Below are 12,506 nucleotides of genomic sequence, written 5' to 3' on the forward strand. Positions count from 1 at the left end.
CGAAGTTTAGCAAATTTGAAAGGCAATGTTCCGATGTTCGCGGAGACTGCATTCATGGTAAACACTGCATAAATCGGCTCAATCTGAAATTACCTTTCAGGTGCGCTATAGCGCTAAACTTTGGTGATACAGATTGAATCGAGTCCTAATACTTTATGGCAAAGTGCACGACAAAATCACTTCAGAGCCGCTCCTTCCAATGCAGACCTGTCAAGAAGCAGAAACAACAAAGGTTTAAGCTAGGTAAAATGCATACTTAAAGAGAGAGTTCACCCAAAATACAAAATAACAATTTGATTTCCTTACCGTGTAAGCAGTCTATGGACAAGGTGTAACAGCAATATCTGTGCCTTGGTTTTATTTCACTGCCACTGTTTACAAATGCTAACATTTTGGCATTTGTGGCACAAATTCCATTCAAGTCATGGCACCGATATTAGCATTTTTCGCGCATCATGTCCAAATCATCCGAAAGTCTCAAATTTATTGTGAAGCTCAATAAAGTCACGTAGATGATTTGAACATCATGCGCAAAACATGATAATATACAGTGCATTCAGAGAGTATTCCCCAAAATTGATTAAATAAAATTGATTCCTCATTAATCTACATACAATACCCCATAACAACGAAGCAAAAACTGGTTTTTAGAAATGTTTGCAAATGTAAAAAAAAAAAACATTATTTACATAAGTATTCAGACCCTTTTCTATGACACTCGAAATTGAGCTCAGGTGAATCCTGTTTCCACTGATCATCTTTGAGATGTTTCTACAACTTGATTGGAGTCCACCTGTGGTAAATTCAATTGATTGGACATGATTTGGAAAGGCACACACCTGTCTGTATAAGGTCCCACAGTTGACAGTGCATGTCAGAGCAAAAACCAAGCCATGAGGTCAAAGGAATTGTCCATAGAGCTCAGAGACAGGATTGTGTCGAGGCACAGATCTGGAGAAGGGTACCAAAAAATGTTTGCAGCATTGAAGGTCCCCAAGGACAGTGGCCTCTATCATTCTTAAATGGAAGAAGTTTGGAACCACTGAGACTCTTCCTAGAGCTGGCCACCCGGCCAAACTGAGCAATCGGAGGAGAAGGGCCTTGGTCAGGGAGGTGACCAAGAACCCAATGGTCACTCTGACAGAGCTGCAGAGTTCCTCTGTGGAGATGGGAGAACCTTCCAGAAAGACAACCATCTCTGCAGCACTCCACCAATCAGGGCTTTATGGTAGAGTGGCCAGACAGAAGCCACTCCTCAGTAAAAGGCACATGACAGCCGCTAGGAGTTTGCCAAAAGGTACCTAAAGACTCTCAGACCATGAGAAACAAGATTCTCTCGTCTGATGAAACCAAGAATGAACTCTTTGGCCTGAATGCCAAGCGTCACGTCTGGAGGAAACCTGGCACTATCCCTACGGTGAAGCGTGGTGGTAGATTCATGCTGTGGGGATGGTTTTGAGCGGCAGGGACTGAGAGACTAGTCAGGATCAAAACAAAGATGAACGGAGCAAAGTACAGAGAGATCCTTGATGAAAACCTGCTCCAGAGCGCTCAGGACCTCAGACAGGGGCGAAGGTTCACCTTCCAACAGGACAACGACCCTGAGCGCAGAGCCAAGACAATGCAGAAATGGCTTCAGGACAAGTCTCTGAATGTCCTTGAGTGGCTCGGCCAGAGCCCGGACTTGAACCCTATAGATCATCTCTGGAGAGACCTGAAAATAGTTGTGCAGCAACGCTCCCCATCCAACCTGACAGAGCTTGAGAGGATCTGTAGAGAAGAAAAATTAGCAAACATTACTAAAAAACTGTTTTTCATTTGTCATTATGGGGTATTGTGTGTAGATTGATGAGAGAAAAAAAACAACAATTTAATACATTCGGAAAAAGTAAAAGGGTCTGAATACTTTCCGAATGCACTGCACAAGACATAAATGGGATTTGTGCCACATTAGCAAGTGTCAGGGAAACTAAACCAAAGCATGGATTGCTGGCATACCTTATCCATAGACTGCTTATAAGATAAGAAAACAAACATAATTTTGTAATTTGGGTGAAAAATCCCTTTAAAGTGTTGTATTTAGGAGGATATTAGTGTTGAAACTCAACAATTATGAGAGCCAAGATGTGTCAGACGAAGCAGGCCAACTGTTCATCATAGAGGCAGCTTAGCCTTAGAAAGAAAGAACCAGAGTACTGGAGTGATTTCAGCCTTCATACACAAACACAACTGCAGACCTCTAGACCTGGAAAAGTTGAGTCTTAAATGTACACCAGAGAGCTCTGGGCTCACCAAATGAGTCCTCAGGAGACCACCCTCGACACCTGCAGTCATTTTTCAAACATTTTAATTGGCTCTCCTCCGTCAGCTGATGCCCCGTGTCAGAGCTTGGATGCTCAACACTCTGAATCAAAGGTCCAGGTCTACAGTGAACCTCATTTTGGCACACAGCATAAGTCATTTTTTTAGGGGGGAGGTAATCAAAGGAACATTACCTATACTTTCCACACTACTAAGCCAAACTGAGCCGTACTTGACTGACTTGGTTAGAAATCCACCATAGTTGCTGGAACAGTGCTGGAAAGGATAAAAATGACAGGACAGACTCAAATCATACCATATAGTTTTTATTTGTCTCGATGATTAAGTCGTAAACCACAAGCCCATTATCCCTGCCATCACGAGTGACCACCAATGTAAGTAGTCTTCTTTCCTGCAGGGCTGGAACTCCAACTCCTGTAACTCAGAATATTGCTCTTCTGGCAGCCAGCCTGCCCTGTGAGTCATGAGTCTGTGTAAGAGTTCTGCAGTTCAGCGTGGGAGGACAGGTGGCGTGAAGGTGGAGTGTGTGTGCGTGAAGTGCTCCCCCTGGCCAAGAGACGAGGGTGAGTGAGTGTGTGAGCGAGTGAGTGTGTGAGAAGAGAGGGAGGAAGATGAATTTCCAGATATTTATAATAGCTGTCACACCTCTGAAGCAATTTCACATTTGAAAATGGGACAGCGGCTCAAATTAAAAATGACACATTTCCACTGGCAGCACACATTGCATTTGACATTTTCAGGTAAAACAGTTCCTGATTAAGCCCCGTGAGGACAGAAACACTCTCCTTGTGTGTGATGGATATCACTCAGAGAGCCATTATGGATGTGTTGCACCCACTCCCCAGACATTTTGTGAACTCACCTTTGAAGTTGTGAGTTTGAGTCTTGTGGTAGGACATTGGTGGACTTAGCTGTGTGGTTCACAGACAAAGAGACAGACAGTCAGACAGACAGACAAGGTAGTGACAGACATTTTGAGCTCAATCCACAAACAGACAAATGTGTTTTCCCTGAGAAAATGACAATAACAGATGATGTGAAATGTTTTGATAAATGAGAGGGCCAACAAACCGCAGATAGGTTCCAATGAGGACTTGAGGAATTTATTGATTTATTTCTGTAGCCCATCCCTCTCCTCTTCATGGTTGTATCCATAACAGAAGTCTCAAGCTCATATCTTGAAATAAAACTTGAGGAAAAAACATTTGAAGTGTCGCCTGAATTAATTCCCTTACCTGATAGTGCCTCAAGATTTGTGTCAATACATGTAATTCAATCCACAGTCTATAGAGTCAGGTGTGTACAAGTACGTGCAGTATGTTATTTTACACCTTTAATGCAAACACTTGTTTCATAACCACTATTGGTTTCAGCCATATGTCAATTTATGGACACTATATATACAAAAATATGTGGACACGACTTCAAATTAGTGGATTTGATTATTTCACCCATGCCCGTTGCTGACAGGTGTATAGAATCGAGCACACAGCTATGCAATCTCCATAGACAAACATTGGCAGTAGAATGGCCTTACTGAAGAGCTCAGTGACTTTCAACGTGGCACCGTCATAGGATGCCACCTTTCCAACAAGTCAGTTCGTCAAATTTCTGCCCTGCTAGAGCTGCCCCGGTCAACTGTACGTGTTGTTATTGTGAAGTGGAAACGTCAAGGAGCAACAACGGCTCATCCGCGAAGTGGTAGGCCACACAAGCACACAGAACGGGACTGGCAAGTGCTGAAGCGCGTAAAAATCGTCAGTCCTCGGTTGCAACACTCACTACCAAGTTCCAAACTGCCTCTGGAAGCAACGTCAGCAATTGTTCGTCGGGAGCTTCATGAAATGGGTTTCCATGGCCGAACAGCCGCGTGTCGGCTGGAGTGGTGTAAAGCTCGCCGCCACTGAACTCTGGAGCAGTGGAAACGTGTTCTCTGTAGTGATGAATCCCGTTTCACCATCTGGCAGTCCGACCGGATGAATATGGGTTTGGCGGATGCCAGGAGAACGCTACCTGCCCCAATGCATAGTGCTAACTGTAAAGTTTGGTGGAGGAGGAATAATGGTCTGGGGCTGTTTTCATGGTTCAGGCAAGGCCATTTAGTTCAAGGGCAGGGAAATCTTAACACCACAGCATACAATTACATTCTAGACGATTCTGTGATTCCAACTTTGTGGCAACAGTTTGGGGAAAGCCCTTTCCTGTTTCAGCATGACCATGCCCCCGTGCACAAAGTGAGGTCCATACAGAAATGGTTTGTCGAGATTGGTGTGGAAGAACTTGACTGGCCTGCACAGAGCCCGGACTTTAACCCCATCGAACACCTTTGGGATGAATTGGAACGCCGACTGCGAGCCAGGCCTAATCGCCCAACATCAGTGCCCAACCTCACTAATGCTCTTGTGGCTAAATGAATGCAAGTCCCCGCATCAATGTTCCAGCATCTAGTGGAAAGCCTTCCCAGAAGAGTGGAAGTTGCTATAGCAGCAAAGGGGGGACCAACTCCATATTAATGCCCCTGATTTTGGAATGAGATTTTCGACGAGCAGGTGTCCACATACTTTTAGTCATTTTGTTGCATATTTTAACATACAGTATGATCACTATCTGGTAATGGTAACTTCATCATTTCCTTAGAATGGTAATAAATGCACAGAGAATAAATTATGATTAAAATGGTATGTGATAAAAACATTTTTAAAAATTAATAATTTTATTTGATCATTTCTTCAGTGAACATCTCTGACTTTTCGGGATGGGAATGGATGTGTACCACAGAATAAAAATACACACACTATAGGCCATTATATTCAACTTTGTGCATTTTTATTTTGTTGCATCTTCTGGCATACATTCTTTTGCAAATATAACTCAAAAGGTTTAATCCCACACCAATTCAACTTTAAACAATATTCCATTTAAAATCAAAACAATGAGTGAAATGGTTCAAAACAGTTTATTTACATTTTTTCCAGACAAACACATCGATTTCTGCATCACAGTAGAGCATGGAAACCTTTCACAAACAAGTTTTATTATTATAATTATTTGAAAATACAAATATAAAATTATACTTTCCACATCTGAGATGTGAGAGACCCCCATCCACTTCAGTTTATTTTACAACAGGGCTTGAGCAAGCCATACAAGAAGACCTGAAAGATGCTTTCAGAATTCAGTCCTATCAGTCAGCTCTCGCCGTAAAAAGTCTGTTAACATTAAAACATGGGCAAGTGTTAGGAATGGGCAAGGCAATCAGAGGTCGAACCCAAGAGGGAGCATGAGAGAAGAAAAGACTCTGCTAAGGTCAGGTCAAATGTACAGTAAGACGAATGTCCACAGAGATGCACAGGACTTTTAATGACTGTACCGCTTCCCTAAACCCTCTTTACCCACCCACCCACCCACACACACACTCTCTGCTCTAGCAGTGGCCCATGCCATGGTACTCACTAACCGCCAATTTCCCGTTTGAAATAATTGTATAGTATGCTTTACCCTAAAGTATCAGTCACAGCTTCTACAGCCCATGTTTTACAGTCCAACCATGTTGCATCATGGGAAAACATCATAATAATGTTAAGTGTGACACAAACATAATACAAACAGTGTTGCCTACGTAAACATTTCAGACAGCAGGGAGTTAATTTCATCTGAAATGAGGGTTCAGCCTCAACAAATAGACATACACAATAATATATCCTTAACTAACATGTTAAAACATTATATACCTGTATTTACAGTAGGTATGTGTGCATTGTGTGTCTGTTAATTCAGTGATGGGATGTTTGTTTGGCCATTGCCTAGCACTTGCCTCAAGATTCAAGTTTAAATGGTTACGGTAGTACGCTCCCAATATATCATCCAACACCTTCCAGGTCTTTTTTATATATATATATATATATATTATATATATATTTTTTTTACCAACAATTATCCAATGATTAAGTAGTCTAGCAAGATGTGTAACATTCATCAGCTGTAGACTGCTGTCCATGTGAAGGAAAAGTATAGCAACTACAGAGCCATGCTACCTTAAAGTCCAAGCTGTGAAATCACTTTTAAATGTTTTATTAACTAATAGAGATGGTATCAACTATTTTGTATGGACAGCCAGCCAACTTTTACTCTAATCAAATGGTAAATCAGGTATAGTGATATTGGTAGAGGGACATTTAAAACAGAGATAGCTTCTTGCAATGTATCACAGAGCGTTACAATTGCTCTCAGTGGGTACATTCTGCTGCAATAATGTCACATTTACCAACAGGTTTCGAAATGTATGTCCTATAGGTATCATTTCAATAAGCCCTTCATATTACAACTCATCAATAGCGTTTGCACTGTCTTGTTTTCCTTTAGCAGGAGGGTCTTAAAGATTAAGTTATTGCACAGTGCAAATGTCTATACTAACAAGCAGGCTACCATTTGAATAGGAATACTTTAAATGAAGACTAAGCACTTGAGAGCAGGAGTATGAATTAATCTACAATGTAAATGTTTCATGAAACCCTAGCTTTGATTAAAGTAAAAATCTGGTTCCAATGTTTCAAGAGTACAAAAATAATTCACTACATTCTCAAATGTTGATAATGAACTCAAACTAAAGTATTAATTAATATGAATGAATAATTAAATAAGTAGACACCGAAAATAAAATAAACTGTATCCAAAAATAGTAGTGCCAGGGACCACTGGGATATAAGAGGTTTTAAGAGCACAAACATCTAAACGAGTTCAGATTCATTATATCTATAATAGTTATTGTTATTATGACCATTATTATCATTAATCTGTTATGTAATAAAATCAATTTTGCTCAATCATAATTATAGCTTGTGTCCCTCTTGTGAAATAATAACAAATAAAACGGTTTTGCATATCTAGTATTAGCTTTTAAGGTAGTATGGCACACCCATTTTTTTTTTAAACATTCAAGGGTGGGGATCCAATCAATGCCTTGCTTACGATTCGGTCTTACAGCAATTTTTGATTTAAATGTCCTCAATGATTGCTTTGGTTAGTTGAAACCATGTGAGATCAGTAAAACTGAGAATAAATAGACAAATGATATTAAAACTAATGTCAGCTTTTCTTTTTAAAAATATGGTAATTAGAAGAGAGCGTTCTAACCTTACTGGTCCTACATCTCCTAATAGCTACATCTACATCTTAACTACATGACATCTATCACTAATACTAGAAGAGGGAGACAGAGAAACACTGAGACATTGGGAGAGTGAGAGACGGAGAGGAGGAAAGAGAGATCAACAAATAAGTGTATAAACCACTACACTGGCATCAAAGACGGCACTCTTACAAGGTCATTTGCAGTTTACTTTTTTCACATATTACTGAAATACATTGATGATCAACATAAGATTACTGTATAAGGTGACAGGGAATGGAGAAAAAAACAGATGGATGTACAGTACATTCTAATATTGTTAGTATAATAATTATTATTAATATAATCATTAACAACCACAAAAATATTGATACAAATCCTTCTGATTAAAAATGTAAATCATTCAAGGGAACATACCTGTTTCTCTTTTTTGAATTGGTAATATACATGTTTTTTAAATATTTTTAAATTTTTTATTATTACTTAAACAAGTCCCCATTTTATTTGAAAAGAATCCAGCATTCTGCTTCACCTGGTTGTTGAGTGAAATGAGACAAACAAAATCTGCACAGTATATACATTAATCCAATCCTTTCTTCAAATATAATTTGAAACGTTTATAGAGGAACCATTTCTCCATCTCAACAAACCAGTCCCTACAGGAAATTACTGTAGTGACTACGGTTACTTGGCAAGGTCGAAATGCTCCAATTTATGGATTATGTATGGATTATTTCGTATTTTTAGGAAAATAAATGCCCTTTGGGCAGAAAAACGTTTTCCAATTGCAACAGCCAAGATGTCTAATCTCTAATGGGGATAAAAAGTTATTCTTAAAAAACAATCCTTCATGTATCATCTTATCAAGACCATTTTAAATATCCAACACTTGAAATGTGCAAATAGAATATGGTCACTTTCCTTCCTTATCACGGTGCAACAACTTGTTCTCATAATCCATTCATAATTTCAATCTGTTTAAGACTCAAATAAATTACTTTGTAATCTCTTCTAAGATAAAACTCACAGGATTGAGGTAATCATAGATATTTGCCTTCCTAATCAGTTCAAGAAAACATTCCAATAAATTGACGTAAAATGTATCTGACTTGAAATATTGCCTGTCACATTGAAAGTAGGTGCTCTGTTCAAAATGGATAAATAGCATTAACAAGAAAAACCAAAAATGAAGATAATCATAACAACAAAATGTAACATCAACACATGCAGATTGGTATGAATTGTCTCTGGACACTAGTATTCAACATCTGGTATTTTCAAACTAATACAAAGTAAAAGTGTGCTTTGGATTTGTAATATGTCCTTTTTTTATATAGTATTGACTTCAACAATCTCAGTGACAGATACAGTAAGTAGCCTTTCACTTGCGAGAGTGTAGAAGAAGTTGAGCCGGTGTCCTCTGAGAGACATTGTGTAGCATTGTCCAGTGTTAACCTTCTGTCATCTTTTAGAAGCTGTGCACTTTTGAGCTCATCATGTAGAAGACACAACAGTATGCTGGTATAACATTAGCACAGTAAGAAAGACAACAGTATTTACAGAGCAAGCCAACAGTGTTCTTGTAGGATCGAGTCCTCAATGGGGTTATCATGGAATTTTGTGCTACAAATGGATTATGATACGATTTAAGAGCATCAAATGTCCTCGTCTTTGACAGTTGCGCTCTTACACAGTACAGCCTTTTATGATGAACCATCACAAAAATATGGTTCTCTCTGAAACGATTATATGCAGTGAATTGAATAATATTTACAGCTATATTTTTTTTTCTTAAAATCTGAATTCACAAAGTATTAAAAGGAAAGGTTTTCTTTTTTCCTGACAACAAAAAAAATTGTAAAAAAGGACTGTGAAAATATTGTAGTCCTCTTATTGCCCAAAATAGGTAATTAACAACATTAAAAGAAACAAAAAAAGCTAGAAGATTTATTAGTTACACTCTATTTTTTTTATTTAATTAACACCACCTTTCTTCAAGCCTCATTAGTTCATGTCAGTTTTCTTGTACAGTGCATTCAGAAAGTATTCAGACCCCTTGACTTTTTCCAAATGCTGCTACGTTACAGCCTTATTCTAAAATTGATTAAATACCCCATAATGACCAAGCAAAAACAGGTTTTTATAAATTTTTGAAAATTTATAAAAAATAAAATACCTTATTTACAATAGTATTCAGACCCTTTGCTATGAGACTTAAGTGCATCTCGTTTCCATTGATCATCCTTGATGTTTCTACAACTTGACTGGAGTCCATCTGTGGTAAATTCAATTGATTGGTCATGATTTGGAAAGGCACACACCTGTCTATATAAGGTCCCACAGTTGCCAGTGCACGTCAGAGCAAAAACCAAGCCATGAGGTCGAAGGAATTGTCCATAGAGTGCCGAGACAGGATTGTGTCGAGGCACAGATCTGGGGAAGGGTACCAAAACATGTCTGCAGCATTGAAGGTCCCCAAGGACAGTGGCCTCTATAATTCTTAAATGGAAGAAGTTTGGAACCACCAAGACCCTTCCTAGAGCTGGCCGCCCGGCCAAACTGAGCAAATGGGGGAGAAGCACTTGGTCATGGAGGTGAAGAGGAACCTGATGGTCGCTCTGACAGACTAGTTAGGATCGAGGGAAAGATGAATGGAGCAAAGTACAGAGAGATCCTTCATGAAAACCTGCTCCAGAGCACTCAGGACCTCAGACTGGGGCGAAGGTTCACCTTCCAACAAGACAACGACCCTAAGCACAGAGCCAAGACAACGCAGGAGTGGCTTCGGGACAAGTCTCTGAATGTCCTTGAGTCACCCAGCTAGAGCCCGGACTTGAACCTGATCGAACATCTCTGGAGACCTGAAAATAGCTGTGCAGCAACACCCCCCATTCAACCTGACAGAGCTTGAGAGGATCTGCAGAGAGGAATGGGAGAAACTCCCCAAATACAGGTGTGCCAAGTTTGTAGCGTCATACCCAAGAAGACTCGAGCCTGTAATCGCTGCCAAAGGTGATTCACCAAAGTACTGAGTAAAGGGTCTGAATACTTATGTAAATGTGATAGATGTTTTTTATTTGTAATACATTTGCAAAAATTTCTAAAAAACAGTTTTTGCTTTGTCATTATGGGGTAATGAGTTTAGATTGATGAGAGGAAAAAACAATGTAATCCATTTTAGAATAAGGCTGTAACGTAACAAAATGTGCAAAAAGTGAAGTGGACTGAATACTTTCCAAATGCACTATATGTGAAAACTGACACCTGAAATGTTTTCCATTACCAAGGATGAAAACAAACAACCATAGCAACATAGCAATCTATTTTTTTAAATAAAACATGAAATAAGACAGTTTACATAAATAGTTACTCATTTAAGATAGTATCCAATATTTGTGTATTTTTGATCCTAAGTAAAAAATATAATGAATCTTCCTTATTAATTTGAAGACTACGTCAAAAAGAAAGAAAATAAACTAAATCGATTTAAAATAAGGAACATTTAAATGTAAAAACACCTAAATCCTACACAAAGTTACTGGGTTACAGTTGGATATTATGGATGTGAACACCAGGTTTGGATTATAGTACAGCAGATTGTAATTTCTTTTTCTGAGATGATTTTGACATTTTCTTCAGTTCTTCTTCACATGGTGCCACCTCCACTCTTCTCCTGTGGGTTGATGCTGTAGTGCTTGGCGTTGGATGGCATCACCTGTTCACATAGCCAGTTAAAAACTCCGCCCGGTCTTCCCCGGGCCTCCTGAAATACTCTGCTGGAATGGGAAACGGAGACATTCAAAGCCAGTAGTTAAAACCAAAAGCTCCCCCTTCTCTGTAACACTGATACAGTATGTCATGTCTGACAGCTTTTCCCCTCGACTGCCAATATTTTCTTCTGTGCCGTTGTATCTCTTCATTTTACATTTCTCTTGATTCTAAAACATTTGATTGATGGTAGAACCAATTTTACAGAGGTTCGAAATGGTTGAAGAAGCAGATGGTCCAAACTGAATCATCTCAAACCCAGCCTCTGCTGGGGAGAGAGAGCAGAACTAGTGCTACATCCCATGGGAGCTTTTTCACTGCCAGAAAGATGGATGGCACTAGCCTGGAATCCAAACTCAATTATTCTGCTTCACTTCAAGAAAGGATTCCAGGCTAGGATGGTCACGGCAGTGAGACACCAGCCCAGACACAACATACGGTACCAGCAGTATCCCTGCTACCACACGACACACAGCTTTATGGAAGAGGGGCAGCAGGCATGGACAGGACATCACTCCTAGCATGCACAGAGACAAGCAGTACCGCCCAGCTACCAGTTAGATGAGGGGTTTGTTTTTTTAAAAGCAGGTTTACAGAAAACTGCACTTCACTCTGTTGCTTTCTCTGATGGCTTCCACTGTGCTGTGTGGTACTGTGCTGTTATATACACTAGCAGTGCATTTCAACAACAAATGTACACCCACTGCCTCCCAGACCCATGGTGATCAGACAAAAATACAGACGGTGAAAACTAGAGAAACTGATGACTGCATCTGTCACGTCATTCCATTTCACAGCAATACACCAAAGGACATATGGTGCTACACAGGGGGCTACAGAAGGTGCTACACAGGGTCCTACACAGGGTGCTACACAGGGGGCTACACAGGGTGCTACACAGGGTGCTACACAGGGGGCTACACAGGGTGCTACACAGGGTGCTACACAGGGGGCTACACAGGGTGCTACACAGGGGGCTACACAGGGTGCTACACAGGGGGCTACACAGGGTGCTACACAGGGGGCTACAGAAGGTGCTACACAGGGGGCTACAGAAGGTGCTACACAGGGTGCTACACAGGGGGCTACAGAAGGTGTTACACAGGGTGCTACACAGGGGGCTACACAGGGGGCTACAGAAGGTGCTACACAGGGTGCTACACAGGGGGCTACACAGGGGGCTACAGAAGGTGCTACACAGGGGGCTACAGAAGGTGCTACACAGGGGGCTACAGAAGGTGCTACACAGGGGGCTACAGAAGGTGCTACACAGGGGGCTACACAGGGG

The 12,506-nt window shown here is 40.3% G+C and overlaps 1 protein-coding gene across 11 annotated transcripts in view; it reads right to left on the reverse strand.

Moving 5' to 3' along the window:
- Positions 1-5,126: 5,126 nt before the first annotated feature.
- Positions 5,127-12,506, reverse strand: part of LOC129831848 (RNA-binding protein Musashi homolog 2-like) — a 349,374-nt gene continuing 341,994 nt past the window's right edge. For 3 of the 11 annotated variants that reach the window (XM_055895352.1, XM_055895346.1, XM_055895354.1), the window contains one exon: positions 11,090-11,226. In XM_055895352.1, the coding sequence (XP_055751327.1) occupies positions 11,182-11,226 (45 nt within the window). In that variant the 3' untranslated portion in view covers positions 11,090-11,181. Of the gene's footprint in view, positions 11,227-12,506 lie in introns of all 11 variants that reach the window. The other 8 variants (XM_055895355.1, XM_055895350.1, XM_055895353.1 and 5 more) reach the window with 6 other exon arrangements.

Source organism: Salvelinus fontinalis, chromosome 33 (genome assembly GCF_029448725.1).
Source record: "Salvelinus fontinalis isolate EN_2023a chromosome 33, ASM2944872v1, whole genome shotgun sequence".
NCBI lineage: Eukaryota > Metazoa > Chordata > Actinopteri > Salmoniformes > Salmonidae > Salvelinus > Salvelinus fontinalis.